The 14,499-nt window shown below is 38.0% G+C and overlaps 2 protein-coding genes and 1 non-coding gene across 6 annotated transcripts in view; 1 reads left to right on the top strand and 2 right to left on the bottom strand.

Moving 5' to 3' along the window:
• Positions 1 to 134: 134 nt before the first annotated feature.
• Positions 135 to 6,295, bottom strand: rab5b (RAB5B, member RAS oncogene family). Of its 3 annotated transcripts, none has more exons than XM_077536465.1 (6): positions 6,127 to 6,295; positions 3,920 to 4,179; positions 3,688 to 3,839; positions 2,857 to 2,979; positions 1,291 to 1,384; positions 135 to 1,170 (listed from the first exon to the last, which is right to left on the bottom strand). In XM_077536465.1, exons 2-6 carry the CDS (start codon positions 4,083 to 4,085, stop codon positions 1,055 to 1,057), a joined length of 651 nt encoding a protein of 216 aa, XP_077392591.1. In that variant the 5' UTR covers positions 4,086 to 4,179; positions 6,127 to 6,295; the 3' UTR covers positions 135 to 1,054. The 3 variants fall into 3 exon arrangements, with proteins under 3 accessions (XP_077392591.1, XP_077392593.1, XP_077392592.1); XM_077536467.1 differs by having other exon boundaries at positions 3,920 to 4,174; positions 6,127 to 6,259; XM_077536466.1 differs by having other exon boundaries at positions 3,920 to 4,210; positions 6,127 to 6,204.
• The window catches only part of lcmt2 (leucine carboxyl methyltransferase 2), a 17,020-nt gene continuing 8,570 nt past the window's right edge, over positions 6,050 to 14,499 (top strand). Inside the window, exons 1-14 of one of the 2 annotated variants that reach the window (XM_077536453.1) lie at positions 6,050 to 6,648; positions 6,720 to 6,844; positions 7,618 to 7,699; positions 7,773 to 7,956; positions 8,025 to 8,181; positions 8,408 to 8,597; positions 9,573 to 9,680; positions 9,914 to 10,001; positions 10,085 to 10,303; positions 10,862 to 11,092; positions 11,162 to 11,259; positions 11,595 to 11,782; positions 14,008 to 14,143; positions 14,222 to 14,400. In XM_077536453.1, the coding sequence (XP_077392579.1) occupies positions 6,610 to 6,648; positions 6,720 to 6,844; positions 7,618 to 7,699; positions 7,773 to 7,956; positions 8,025 to 8,181; positions 8,408 to 8,597; positions 9,573 to 9,680; positions 9,914 to 10,001; positions 10,085 to 10,303; positions 10,862 to 11,092; positions 11,162 to 11,259; positions 11,595 to 11,782; positions 14,008 to 14,143; positions 14,222 to 14,400 (2,024 nt within the window). In that variant the 5' untranslated portion in view covers positions 6,050 to 6,609. Of the gene's footprint in view, positions 6,649 to 6,719; positions 6,845 to 7,617; positions 7,700 to 7,772; positions 7,957 to 8,024; positions 8,182 to 8,407; positions 8,598 to 9,572; positions 9,681 to 9,913; positions 10,002 to 10,084; positions 10,304 to 10,861; positions 11,093 to 11,161; positions 11,260 to 11,594; positions 11,783 to 14,007; positions 14,144 to 14,221; positions 14,474 to 14,499 lie in introns of those variants that run through there. The other variant, XM_077536452.1, reaches the window with a different exon arrangement.
• Positions 7,103 to 7,175, bottom strand: trnar-acg (transfer RNA arginine (anticodon ACG)). Its single transcript has one exon. It is a non-coding gene; the product is annotated as a tRNA-Arg (tRNA).

The raw sequence follows: 14,499 nt of genomic DNA, 5'->3' as shown, positions 1-14,499 counted from the left end.
CATCAATGTCCTCTTTCATGCCTTATTAATTCCCATACATTTACATATTCATACCATTTTTAATTACAGTAAAGATCAAGCAGTGCAAAAAAAAAAATAAATCAAAATTGAAACACAATGAGTTCACTTACACATTCCTGCCTACAATTCATCAATATGAATTTATTTCTGTAGGTTATTCTTTCAAGAATGCTCAGTCGAGTTTTTATGAGAAGCCACACATATGCAACATCATTTTAGAAATGATCATTTGTAAAAGGCAAAAAACAAAAAAAAATCAAATCCTTACATTTTGCTGTTTGCAGCTTGTGTTACAACCATATTCATGCCACATCTGATTCAGATTTGACAGCAATTTTCATTTAGCGCAACCTAATTCAACGCATTTGATCAATGTCATAAGGTTGTGTTTATGTAGGATTTTATTACATTTTTTTTTCTTTTCACTTTCAGCAACCATAAGACACACACATACACAAATACACTCAAGACTAAATTCTTTCATTTCACTTTTTCATTTTATCCGTTGACAAAACTGAAAACGTCTTCCATCAGGAATCAGCACTTCTGGTGCTCTGCTACGCACCTGTAATCATTAGCAAGTACGGTACGTCTTTTTATGTCAGCAAACGCATTGTGGCTCATGCCTTTATTGTGTGAGAGCAATAAGCATGTATTTTGCTTTGTACCTTAGGACATGTATGGAGTCGACATAAATACGAAAACATAATAGACGCAGAAAATGTGTTGGTTAATTTTCGGACCCAGAGGACCAGACAGATGAAGCGTGTCAAGCACATGTAGCCTCATTTATTTTACCTCATATTGCTTCCTTGTTTGCTTGTTGGCTTTGTACAATTGTAAGTTATCGGACAGGAGTCAAGCTGAAATGATACAAGGCAGAATTTGTGTCCTCCATTTAGTTGTTGCTTTCCCACTTCCCAACTGGCTTGGTTCACACTGATGATGATCGTTGGAGATGTTTGGCCGAGGGAGAAGGGGTACTTTTGGGGTGGGTTTGTAGTGGTCGGACATGAAAGGGGGTGCGCGTGATCTAGTTCCCGCCGCAGCAAGCTCTGGTGGAGTGGGCGTCAGGGTCCTGGAGGTTGACCCCTCGATGTCGTGCCGCGTGTGTTGGGTTTTGGGTGTCTGTTTTTGGCATCTTCTTGGCTGCAGGAACACAATTATTAACAGACAGGTCAGGGTAATCCTGTGAAACTTACACTGGGATTTAAAAGTAATGACTTTCAAATTTGCAGAGGAGATCGCGAGAGATGAAGAGCAACTCACCGATGGCCAGGAAAAGCTCGTTGACGTTCATGGCTGTCTTGGCCGAGGTTTCCATGAAGAGCAGGCCCGTGTCGTCTGCGTACGTCTGCGCTTCCTTCGCCACCGAAAACAAACATTGGGTAACAAAAAATCTTTTGCTTTTTGCTGATGCCACCAGTCCACAGAAGGGTGGTATGGAGGCCCAAAAGTGACAAAATTAAAAATGAACGAATGAATGAAAGTGAATATAATTGCAAAATTACATACAAAAACAAATATAAATGGAAATAAAAGTATATATGTGTATATATATATATATATATATATATATATATATATATATATATAAATTTATATTTATATTTAAATTATAAATATAAATTTAATTATATTATATATAATCCATAAATAAAAGTAAAAATAAATACAAAAATAAAAAATAAATGTGGAAATAAATACAAAAATAAATGTAAAAAATATAATTAAATATAAATCAATAAATAAAAAATTATCTGCTCTCACAATTTATTTCATGCAGTAGACTTCTCAGTTGTGACATGCTTTGGACAACCCCCTCATTTGAATAACATATATGTATTTCTGTATTTATTTCCACATTTATTTTTATATTTTATTTTTTGAATTGCGTTTGTTTTTTTCTGTTTACTACTTTTATTTATTTATTATTTATATATGATTTGATTTGATTTGATTTATTTGTTCATTTTTCCTTTCGGACAGCATTATTGACAATCAAACATTACATCATACAATTTTGACATACAATAACCGAAAAAAAAAAAGAGATGAACGAGAGAGAGAGAGAGAGAGAGAGAGAGAGAGAGAGAAAGAGTTGTTTTTATTTCCATGTATTTTTATTTGAATTATATTTGTTTTATATGTTTTGTTTTGTTTTGTTTTGTTTTTTGTTGTTGTTGCAGTTTTGGTCATCCTTAGGGTACCAGTAATGGTACCACTGAATCAGAAATGTAACTTCTTACTGCAATATAGGAATGACAATTGACTGACAATTGACTGACAATTTGCTCGTTTCAGAACAGGAAATTATTTGATTTTAATTACATACAAAATTACATGTAATTGATTCCAACAATCAAGAATCCATTACGCATCTGTTTTCCTTCATTTTAGTTTTCTGTTACAGTGAATAACTTGTTTGTCCACATATGAAAGTAAAACTTGAAGCATGGTCTGTTATGTATAATGAAGGTCTTATGACGGTGACTATTTCATCTCGGAACATACAAATTTACCGTACTTTATATTATTTCTTATGGTGAATATCGTTTTGAAATTAGAACATTTTAGGAATCAAGGAATGCATGTTCCACTTTTGAGGTTCCACTGTAAATTTCAATGCAGATATTGACAGGGTTTTATATATTTATTTTTTGCCACTGTCACAAGTTACAGTTAGAATATAGTTACTGAAGTAATATTAGTTTGAATGGTATTACAGACTACAGTGCCTCCTACTGGTCCAAATCTGTAGCAGGATATTCAACTACAGTCAATGAAATTCAATACAAGGACTGTATCAATATTTAGGTATTTATTTTTGCTTACCTCATACTCTACTAGTCTCTTCTCTGCCAGGTCTGCCTTGTTGCCCGCCAAAGCAATGACAATGTTGGGACTGGCCTGCCTCTGCAGCTCCTTCACCCAGGCCTTGGCCCTCTCAAAGGTTTCCTGCGCACGCCAACAAAACACACACACACGCTGGATGATGACACAGCACAGTGCCACTCATCAACCACTTTATTAGGTACACCTCTACTCTTGTAGCCAAAACAGCAATAATGTGAGTAGGCATTACTTTGTGCTTTATCTTGTGACTCAGAACGGCCAAACTACAACACTTGGACTCTCTGCACTTGTAGGACAATGAAGGAAAATGACTTTCGTGTTACACCTTTATTATTCGTTGCTAATGGTGATTGTTTCACTCTTTATCAGTCAGTTTGTTTGTTTTTTTATACCTGTCTGAAAGTTATGGAATGTTAAACTATTTTGAATAAAGGTTTAAAGCTGATTACCACATCTACGGTCCCTTCTCATGATCCTGGTTGATCTCTTATACTCTGATGCCACCTGCTGGCCGTTTTTGTAATTCCAACCATTTTTTTTCACCCGTTCTGTGCAGCTGAGAGGCTGCATCAAAGCCTTCTATATGCTCTAGCATAAAAAAACAAAACCAAAAAAAAAACCAAAAAACGTATAAATACGTCTTTCTGACACTTAATACATTTAAAATAGAACATATTTATATGTTTTTGGGAGCAAATGAGTTAATGGCTATATAAATAAACTTGACTTGAATGTTTGATCCTGTAAAAGACTCATTTATTATTGACCCTTTATGTTCCTGTATCAATGGAATCTATGTGTGTTGCATACCGGCTTGGTGATGTCAAAAACCACAATGGCAGCCTGAGCTCCTCGGTAGTACATGGGTGCCAGGCTGTGGTAACGCTCCTGTCCTGCCGTGTCCCAGATCTCAAACTTGACAGTGGTGTCATCTAAACACACTGACTGGGCCAGGAACGCAGCTGCGAAATAAAAATATTCATTTTTTCAAATGTGAATGCCACAACAGACAGATTTTCATGCCGTTCCTCGCAGCGCTCACCTCCTATGGTGGTCTCCTGAAACTCGTCAAACTGTCCCTTGACGAAGCGCAGCACCAGGCTGGACTTGCCCACCGCCATGTCGCCCAGCAGCACCAGCTTGAACTGGCAGATCTTGGTCTGCGTCAGCGCGCCGTTGGAGCGGCCGCCACTCCCTCTGGAGCTCATAGCGACCCGTGTGAGGGTGCCGTCGGGGGAAGCTCGCTTGTCGCTCTGCCTCCAACCTGTGTGCTCGAGCCTCGCTGATGATGTCCTGACTTCTCTTTGACAGATTGGATGAGGGTCTTCTCAGTCTCATTGTGTAAGTATGTACATAGACAGTTTATGGATATTTCATCATACTAACTTTCATATTATCAATCCCATGTCCTGCAGTTGTTCACTTTGCTGCTGTAAAACCTCAATTTCACGTTTGCAGAACATCCATGGATCCATTTTCTATACAATAAAGCCACTGACTTGACAGCATTGTTGTTGTAATCGTACTTATGATTTACTGACTGATGTTTATGACACTTGTTTGGTAGAATTTTGTGAACTTCTTATCGTGAACGCTTAAAGGACTGCTTTCAAGGTCCATTTGCCTTTATTTTAGCATAAGCTCAATCCATAAGATCAAAACATTTATGTATAATAGATCTGTTATTGTAATACAGGTATGTTTATTGCTTGTTTGTTAGAAACATGTATGGGAAGAGACCTTGAAAAATAACTTTGTTAAATTGCACACAAATAAAACATGCAAACTCCAGGAAGGCCAGAGATGAGATTCAAACACATATCCTCAGAACTGTGAGGCAGGCATGATCTGAGCTGTAGCGCCCCATTGCGGGACTTAAAAAAAAAAAAAAAGAAAAAAAAAAAAAAAAAAGTGTATTCTATTTAGTTGTATTATACTGGACATAAATGAATGCCAAAGATGGCAGAAGACGTGAATTAATGACAACAATCCATTTATTCGGACTTCCAATCAGTTTATTCTGACTTAGAACTATAGGCTGTGTGAAAAATATTGATATTGTGATGTTATAATGTTAGGCCATGTATTAGGTAGTACCTAATAGGTACCTGGGACTGCAGTGGGAACTTACTCTGACAGCTAGCTAACCTTGTAAAACCTGAAAGCAGATTTGCCCCCCCCCCCCAAAAAAAATCTAACCTTCTCTTTTTCAGCTGCATTTATGTAAATTAGGGGTGTTAAAAAAAAATCGATTCGGCAATATATCGCGATACTACATCGCTCAATTCTCTAATCGATTCAATAGGCGGCTGAATCGATTTTTAAACTTCCATTTTTAATGGAAAAATATTCAACAAAACATCTTACTTTGGGTTAGGGTTCACACCTTAAGCATGGAAGAATGTTTTATGAACGTAACATTAAGCCTTAATATTTTATTTTAATGCTGTTCAAGCATCAAACAGATTACAACCTCTATAAGACTGAAGTTTCAGATAAATAAATAATACATTTTCATACAAATCTTACACTCTACAAGTTCACTGATTAGCATTTTCTAAATTTGAATGAAAAAAATCGCAACAATCGACTTATAAATTCGTATCGGGATTAATCGGTATCGAATCGAATCGTGACCTGTGAATCGTGATACGAATCGAATCGTCAGGTACTAGGCAATTCACACCCCTAATGTAAATGTATTATTATAAAACGTAAATGCATTTCTTTCAGTAGCATTTATCTCTGGATTGTCTGAAAAATATGCAATAAATTGCATCATGACTGAAGCCCATTCTTTGCTACATAACAACATGACACCTTTATAATGCAAATATAATTGCTTAACTTTGTGGGTGTAGTTTATTTGACTGGCGTCTGCAAATAAATTACCATTTAACAACCTGACATTACAACACAATACGAATAGATATTAGAGATGCGGTTTCTTCTGTCTTAGCGAACAATGCCGAGCACATCTCACCGCAGCCTTGTCACATAGAACAATACACGGCCTTGGCCAACGTTTCATGAGCTTCCTTGTTTATTCCTGTGATGACGCCATCAGATGTTATCGTTTCTTTGGTCGCTAGCATGATACCGCTACGTATGTCCACTTCAGCTTGGACGTCAGAAAGAGGTTACAATGCTAAAAGGCTCAACTATTCGACACTCGATTTCATAACACAATGACAGCTTTCCTCCTTGAATATTACGATCAAGACTGTGAGAGGACACAAAGACACTTACCCTAAATAGTGTCGCTTCCCCTGTCTGTTGACTTCAATGTAGCAACATCAGCTGGTTGAAGCCAAACGCTTCCTGTTGGGGAAAACGCGCATGCGCACGGCCTGTCTGCAGCATTGTCAAGCAAGCCCGAGATGCATGACGAAATGATGCATTTACGGTCACAACAAATAAATGATTAATTGTCAAACAGCAGGGCCTTTTTTAGGGCAAACTGAGCTGGAGGGGGAATCCAAATCTAATGAACTCATGACCAAGCAGTAATTAATTAATGACCAGTTTATTATTCATGCGGCAACGCCGCTTGAGGAGGTCCTCCAGGCCTCGCGGAGGCGCTGATGGCAACAGAAGCTGTCAACGGCGAGGCCGAGTGACAAGTATTTGAACTGTTTCCACATCCATGCCATGGAGAAATTAAACAAGTTACAACACACTAAAATGTGTAGGTCGTAGTATTTTACAGTAACGTGAGACCTAACAGGAGACATGACTAACAGAAAGAAGCAGAAGGGTTCGGACACCGCGGTGAGGTTCTTTACGCTAACAGACATGAATGCAGGCTTGTGATGCCTTCAAGTTCTACTTGGTTTCTTCAGGTGCAAGGGACCAATGACAGCAGTGTGGTGAGTAAAGTGTCTGCTGCAGCTCATGGCTACTTCCAAGATTGCTTCCTGCAGCACTTCGTGTGCAAAGTCGCGAGGAGATCGCCACTCATTAACAGGTTAACAAAGCTGCCCTTCTTGTCGGTAAACACACAACACATTCATGTATGCGCGGACACGACTGCTGTAACAAATGAACGTGTCCTGCTTGCAGTGATGTGATGGCCACGTCACATGCTTGGAATAGTATCAAGTATGCGAAATATGAACAGTAAGGTACTTTAGAGTTTTACAATAGGTTGCTTGATAGCGCATTGTGTAATGATTCCGATGCGCACTTACAGTTGAGTGCAGTAAATTTAGATTAAAAAGGTGATCGAGCTAGCCAGGAGTCGAACCTAGAATCTTCTGATCCGTAGTCAGACGCGTTATCCATTGCGCCACTAGCCCTGCCTACAATGTGGGCTTGTTTTTCCCTCCAACTGTGCACTGGAATATCGGTAACCACTATTTCATCTTCATGAAAATTATGATTTATTCACTGCAAATAATGTATCTTTGTCAATCTATGTACCAGCGAAAAATATTGACAATTAGAAGAATTAATAATTAAATGTTCTTTGACTAGTTAGGTGCAAATTATTGCCTGTATCACCTGTAGCCATTCATGTGATGTATAAAAACTGGTGGACTTAATTCATGTATCTCAAACGCAATATTAATCACTCAGAATGTCGTGTTTAGACTAGTGGGACTAATGGACTTCACCTTTAATCACTTAGTTATGTAATAGTATTTATTGTTGTTTTTTATTATTATTATTGGCATTATTATTAATAACATGTATGCACCTTTTAGTAAATCATAAAATGTTATGTTAACTACTATGTAGGGGCTACTATGTTCGCTGGAGAGCAGTGGAGTACTGTGTGCGGACCTTCCTGCAAGTCACACAGCATTGTGCCAAGCGACAAGCAAGTTAACAGTGACTTAAATCAATCACATTGTTTTACAGCCACATGACTTATATTTACCTATCTTTTCTAGATTCTGTCTCTTGGTGCCGGGTTCGACTCACTGTATTTCCGCCTGTACGGAGACGCAGCACTCAACAAGGCCGTCGTGTTTGAAGTCGATTTCCCAGACGTGACTCGGCGTAAGGCGGCTCTGATCCAATCCAATGTGTCGTTGTCGGGAATGCTGGACTCTCAGCATGTACTTTCTTCAACAGGTGAAATACTCCATTGATCCAGTGGCATTTACAGGGTTTGCTACATAGCCTATCATGTGTGTCTGTAGGGCCTGCGTACGTGTCGAGCAGTCAGTACTTCCTGCTAGGGGCGGATCTGCGACATGGTTCTCATGTAGAAGAAGCTCTACTAAAGGCGGGACTGGATCCAAATGCCCCCACTCTGATTCTTTCCGAAGTGGTGCTCACCTACATGGAAACACAACAGTAACAAAACAGTGCATTTGGATTTTGAGGACTTTAACCCAGAATAGGAACTTTTGGAGAGCTGCATTTCCAACCGAAGTTGCAGGAAATATTTGTTTTTTGTTCCTAAAACTAAAAAGTCCCAGTCGGGTTAAAGATCAGTGATGTTTGAGCTCGGGTCTCATTCTTATTATAAATCCAATTGTAACGATCACAATCATAATTCATGAACATTATTTTCCTCCAGGTCAGATGACATCATTAGCTGGGCAGCGAGGCTCTTGCACCAGTCTCTCTTTGTGATGTACGAGCAGTTCCATCCTCAAGATCCGTTTGGTCACATCATGCAGGAGCATTTCCTGAAACTGAATTCCACTCTGCACGCACTCCGACAATATCCCGACACTCACGCACAAAGGCAGAGATTCCTTGACAAGGCCAGTATTTGCAAAATTACTGTAGTAGTTGCCATATTTCCTTGAAAAAAAAATGCATTAGATTATTAATTCGTTCAAGATGATATATAATACTGCACCAGGGAACTGTTGGAAACACATGCTTTGCTCGGTGCTGCTGCATTGGTTAGCAATAGAGTTGAAATGATGAGTTAATTCTTTTATGAATGTGTTTTGCTAACAGATACTGTGGTTATTGTTACTGTTGAATGAGACGCCTTAATTGGGTTCTGCGGTTGGAGTTTAAAACACTATTTGGGGAAATAAAATTATATTTTAAGGGGCGTCAAAATTAGTGCATTCATTTTGAGTTAATTTAAAGTTCCTGTAACGCCACTATTTTTTTTTTTAAACACACGATTAATGATTGGCCCTTAGTTGGAAAGTCTGTACAGGGGGAATTCCAGTCGCAACGCAGAAGACACGTCCATGTTAAAATTTATTCATAATAAATTTAATAATAATGCATAATATAATTATGGAGATTGGGGTCAAGTTGTATTTTACAATTTAGTTACGTCATGTTAAAGATTAGATAGCTCTTAATATGAAAAGAAAAATGCACCCAGCTGTCACCGTCTTACAAATGCAATTATGCCATCTGGTGGCAGAAAAAGGACCTCAACACAAATCAGTATTGTACAATTTTTTTTACAGTACAATAAATCTTTTTAATTTTATCTCAATTTTATTATTTATTGTGAAATTACTGTTTCTGTGACTAAAAGATGCAGCCATATTTCTATTAGTTTAACGTTTTTTTTTTTTTCACTTTTATGTTAACAAGAGTATGAAAACTTAGAACAGATTTATTATTAAAATTTGCGATTAATCGTGAGTTAACTATTGAAGTAATGTGATTCATTATAATTAAAAATTTTAGTCGCCTGACACCCCTATTATATTTATTAAGTTGATTTAACGAGTGTGCGTTCCTGCTGTTTTTGTTGTATTCAGGGATGGGAGCAGTGTGCGTGTTTGGATATGAACGAATTCTTCCTCAGGTTGATTCCTGATGACGAGAGATGCCGAGTGGAATGTTTGGAGCCTTTTGATGAGTATGAGGTCAGTTTTAGTTCTGAAATTTAAAAAAAAAAAAAAAAAAAAAAAAAAAAAACATTGACAGAACATTTTTGAAAATAATCTTATCGCAATTTTTCCTCAATACTATTATTGAGATTTAATATGCAATCATTTTTTCCAAGCTCCTAAATTAAAGGGAAATGAACCCTGGATTAACATGAGAGTTTAATTTACAAAACACTTTGACTTATAGTGATATCTCTTCTATTTGTCAGGAGTGGCACCAGAAATGCTCACACTACTTCATTCTCACAGCATCTCAAGGTTCTCTCACAGCGCAAGCTCTGCTTGTTCATCCTGAAGGTGTTTTATACTTTATCCTTTTACCTGTTTTTTTTTATTTCTGAAATCTGTTACTGCAGTAGTGCTTTTGGTCTACCCTTCAGTGCCACTCCAGTGCCCATCTTGGGGCCCCACCAGCCTCGTTGTGAAAACAGAGCCGGTTTGTGTGGAGGGCTTCGGGATGGCCTCCACATTGTTGGACGGAGGACACGTCCTGCTTACCGGAGGCTCCTGCAGGACTGGCCGAGGGGCTCCGAGTCGAGTACTGTATCAAGGCCTTGAAGGCTGGAGATCCGTCCATGCCAAACCCTCAGCCCATTCCAGTAAGTTCATCACAAGTTTTGGCTCATTATCTAAATCACTCCCAGCCAGTTTCAGTTGAAGCAACCTCCTTCGCTCCCAGCTCTTTTACTGTGATGGATTTTGCAAGGCCCACAGCTTATTGTGTTCTATTGCGATAAAAACATGGAACCTACCAAAAGAAAAATCAGTCTCTTCTTTCATCAGGAAAAAAAAAAGTATATTTGTATCTGTTTCTGTTCTGTTTTTAAGTTTAATCATTATTCACATTCCTGGTGAAAACACTGACAAAAAGAGCTTGTTGCACCATAGCCCTGGCTGATCTCTTATACTCTGCTGCCACCTGCTGGTCGCTTTTTTTCTTTATTTTATTTTTTTTTAGTACCATTGCTTTAACCCACGTCTTCATGTCAGATGCTGCATCAAAGCCTTCCGTATATTCTTGCATAAAACAAAGAAAAAAACCGTGTAACTACGTTTTTGGGATTGAAGGACAAAGTATTAATAAACGTGTTTACACGTTTTTGGGTTTGAATGAGTTAAGATTCGTTGGCTAAACTAAAACCGTTGCTTTCCTCCAGGTGTTCGCCTTTACCACAGTGTTACTTCTATTTCTGGGGGAGCCGCTGTGATATACGGAGGACGCTCGTCTCCGGTCAACCCGATCAGAGGCCTTTTGAAAGTCACCCTCCATCTTGAAGGTTCACCTGGTCCTGAAGATGTAGTTGAACTTCGTGAAGAGCAGATGGAATGTACAGGTGCTCATCCACCACTCAGATGGAGACATTCTGCCACTCTGGTCTGTCATAAAGGTAAAGTCTGAGCTGTTTTTTTTTTCCTTTTCTAAATGATACCAAAAGCAAACTTGTTTGTTTTTATAGGGAAAGACTTCTTGTTTGTCTTTGGTGGAAAAAATGAGTCTGAAACCGTTTTGGGCGATGGCTGTTTCCTGGATCTGGATCAGCAACACTGGACTGAGGTTGTGATTGTTTTATATTAGTTATTAAACATAATTGTCATAAAGATTTACTGGAGTACATGTGATCACATAATGTGTGGTAAAACAGAATGTATGACTAAACATTCAAGGTTATTTTGGAACTGCTAGTTCCAAGTTACTGTAAATAGTCATCATGGCGGCAATGCAATTACTATTGACCTTGCAAATGCGATCTTGATATGCAGTACGTTCTACGAGAAACAACTTGTCATGCTCTATCACTCCATTTGGCTTGTAAGATTTCAGATTTTTAATACATTGTTAAAATATAATTAAAATATTTCCATTTCCAATATGCAATGCAATTCTTTAAGGTGGCAGTAGAGGGTGCTGCACCAGAAGCCCGCCATTCCCATTCAGCCTGTTCATACCAGGGAGGGCTGGTGCTGTTCGGAGGGCACGGAAGACGAGGGGAGCCGCTGGGCGACATTATGGTGATGAAGCCAAATGAGAGAGGCTTCTACTGGGAGAGCGTAGATGTTCAGCCCCCTCCTTGTCCAAGGTGGGTTCCTTACAGTTGCATATTGTCATCCTCTAAAAATAATGGCCTAGGACACGTGTCGAGCTTTAGGCAAGGCAAGGCAAGGCAAGTTTATTTGTATAGCACATTTCATACACAAGGCAACTCAATGTGCTTTACACGAGGAAAGACAACACATAAGCATCAAGAAACAGTAGTTAACATTCAGAGGAAGAAAAATAAATGAAAATAGGTTACAAACTAACAGTCTTAAAACATTATTCAACAAACTTTACAAAATTTAACATAAGGAAGTTTAAAATGATAATGATAAAAATAAAAATAATAATTAAAAAAACACTTAATTAAAGCTGTTTAAAAGTCCCTAATCAAAGGTATAAGAAAAAAGCAAAGTTTTTAACCTGGATTTGAAAGCATTTACACTCGGGGCTGACTTCACTTCTGTTGGCAGCCTATTCCATCTGTGTGGAGCATAATAGCTAAATGCAGCTTCACCATGTTTGCTTCGAACTCTGGGTTCCACTAGTTGGCCCAAGTCTGTAGATCTCAGAGCCCTGCTGGGCTTGTACTCAATCAGCATTTCTTGGATATATTCAGGACCCAAACCATTTAGTGATTTATAGACGAGTAGCAGAACTTTAAAATCAAAAGAGCAAATAAATTACCAAATATCTGTCTGGAACCACAAAACATTTGAACATTGTGATAAATGAAACAAAACAGTGTGTTAGTGTGGTATTTTGAGATTCATTTTCTTCTACCTTTCGTCTTCTGTTTTTGCATTTTTATTTTTTTTTATTGTTTTTCAGACTTTGTTTTCATACATACATTTTGAGAATATTCTGCCTTGCTGTAAAATTTCTGAGATTTTATTTTCTGCCTCTTGTTCCTTTTTTTGGACATTTTATGGCTATATATATATATATATACATATATATATATATATATTTCTTTTTTTTCCTGCCTTTTTTTTTTTCAAATATCAATTTTCTGACTTTTTTTGGGCATTTAATGGCAATTTTTATGATTTACTTTTTTGGACATTTTGTAGCTACTTTTTTGGACATTTTCTGCCTTTTTAATATAAATTTTCTGACTTTTTTTGGGGGGGAAATGTTTGTGTACATTCTTTTGCTTTTGGACCTTTCGAATGTTCTTTTTTTTATGCCTTTTTAATTAAATTCTCTATAATTTTTGGCAATTTCATGGACATTTCATAGTAATTTCTGCTTTTCCTTTTTGGTCATTTAGTTGTTTTTTTTTTTTTTTTTTTTTTTTTTAACTTTCATGCACCTTTCACCTCTTTTTCTGACAACTTACAAATTTGGGCTTTTTTTTTTTTTTCTTAAATAAAATCAATTCATTTAAATAATATTTTATGTACTGTATATTTAAATGTAGATAAAGTATATGTTTTTAAAAAAATCTACATTTAAAATAAAATAAAAATAAAGCTCCACAGGGTGGCTCCCTGTGGAGCTTAATTTGTATTTTTTTTTTTTAAATAAAATAATTCTCTCCGATGGGACTAAAGAACCAAATGTGGCTCCAGAGCGGTAAGTTGCAGACACCTGGCCTAGGTCATATTTTGACAAAATTTGTTTGTTCTTTTTGGCGTAAACATCTTCTCAGGATGAGGGTCACTTCACTACATCCTAGTTAAACATATCATTCAATTTTACCCCTTAATTGAAATGAATAGGTGGCCACCAATCACCATGGAGGTGAAAAATTATTTCTCCAGGGGGACTGAGACGTCGCCCTGGTGACCACCTCAGGGTGTACTGTCACCAGGAACACAACCTCTGACGGATGGCTAAATTTCAAAAGAGCCAACAAACACCATGAAGAGAACATGGTGGACACACGACGTCCATATATCGAGAACTAACCAATCAGAGCAAAAAATGTTTCCAAGACAGTCGGATTGGAGTATTAATAAGACAATAGCCTGGAAATATGGCATGCTGCTCTTTTCTAACCCAAATATCTTGCAAAGATTATAAGAATAATTTTAAGAAGTGATCAAATGGAAAAGGCTTGAATTTATTTGTTTATTTTTAATGAGTGTTTCAAATGAGTCTTTCAAGTTTAGTTTGATAACAAGGAGGGAAAGTCATACATCATAATATTGGCCAAGCAGTCAAGTCGGCTGGGATAAGCTCCAGCTCACCTGCAACTCTAATGAGGATGATTGGAGAAAACCGATTAATGAAACATTCTGAGCTAACTGAACTGTCCTGTAGATATTCGCATGGTGCCCATGTGATTGGCGATCACCTGATTGTGGTGGGCGGAGTTTGGCTGCATTCAGAGGCCGTGCCGGGAGTGGCCATAATCAACCTTTCCAGGCGCTGCAGCGTCGAGATCAGTCTGGTCACGGTCAGTTCAAAGTGCTTCAAACCTGATTTCACATCCTGGACTTGTCGGGAATCTCACTGTTGCTTGTCCTGCCTTCAGACGTCAGTGCCGTGGCCTCTGATGTTGCATTCCTTCTGCTCTGAGCTGATCCAAAAGGAAGCACAGCTGATTCTGATTGGCGGAGGAGGGAACTGTTTCTCCTTTGGGACTCATTTCAACCCTCAACTTGTCATCGTGGACCTCGGCCCGGCACTGATAGGAACTGATCAAACGTCAAGGTGCTCTGGTTTGACCAAGCAAGAGTTTATCTAATTTGAATGTTTACAAAAAATACACAGACAGGCAGATATATCCCGTTCTGCTTTCTGGGTCTGCTT

This window comes from Festucalex cinctus, chromosome 11 (genome assembly GCF_051991245.1).
Source record: "Festucalex cinctus isolate MCC-2025b chromosome 11, RoL_Fcin_1.0, whole genome shotgun sequence".
NCBI lineage: Eukaryota > Metazoa > Chordata > Actinopteri > Syngnathiformes > Syngnathidae > Festucalex > Festucalex cinctus.
The sequence above is the reverse complement of the archived record's forward strand: the minus strand, read 5'-3'. Positions and strand labels throughout refer to the sequence as shown.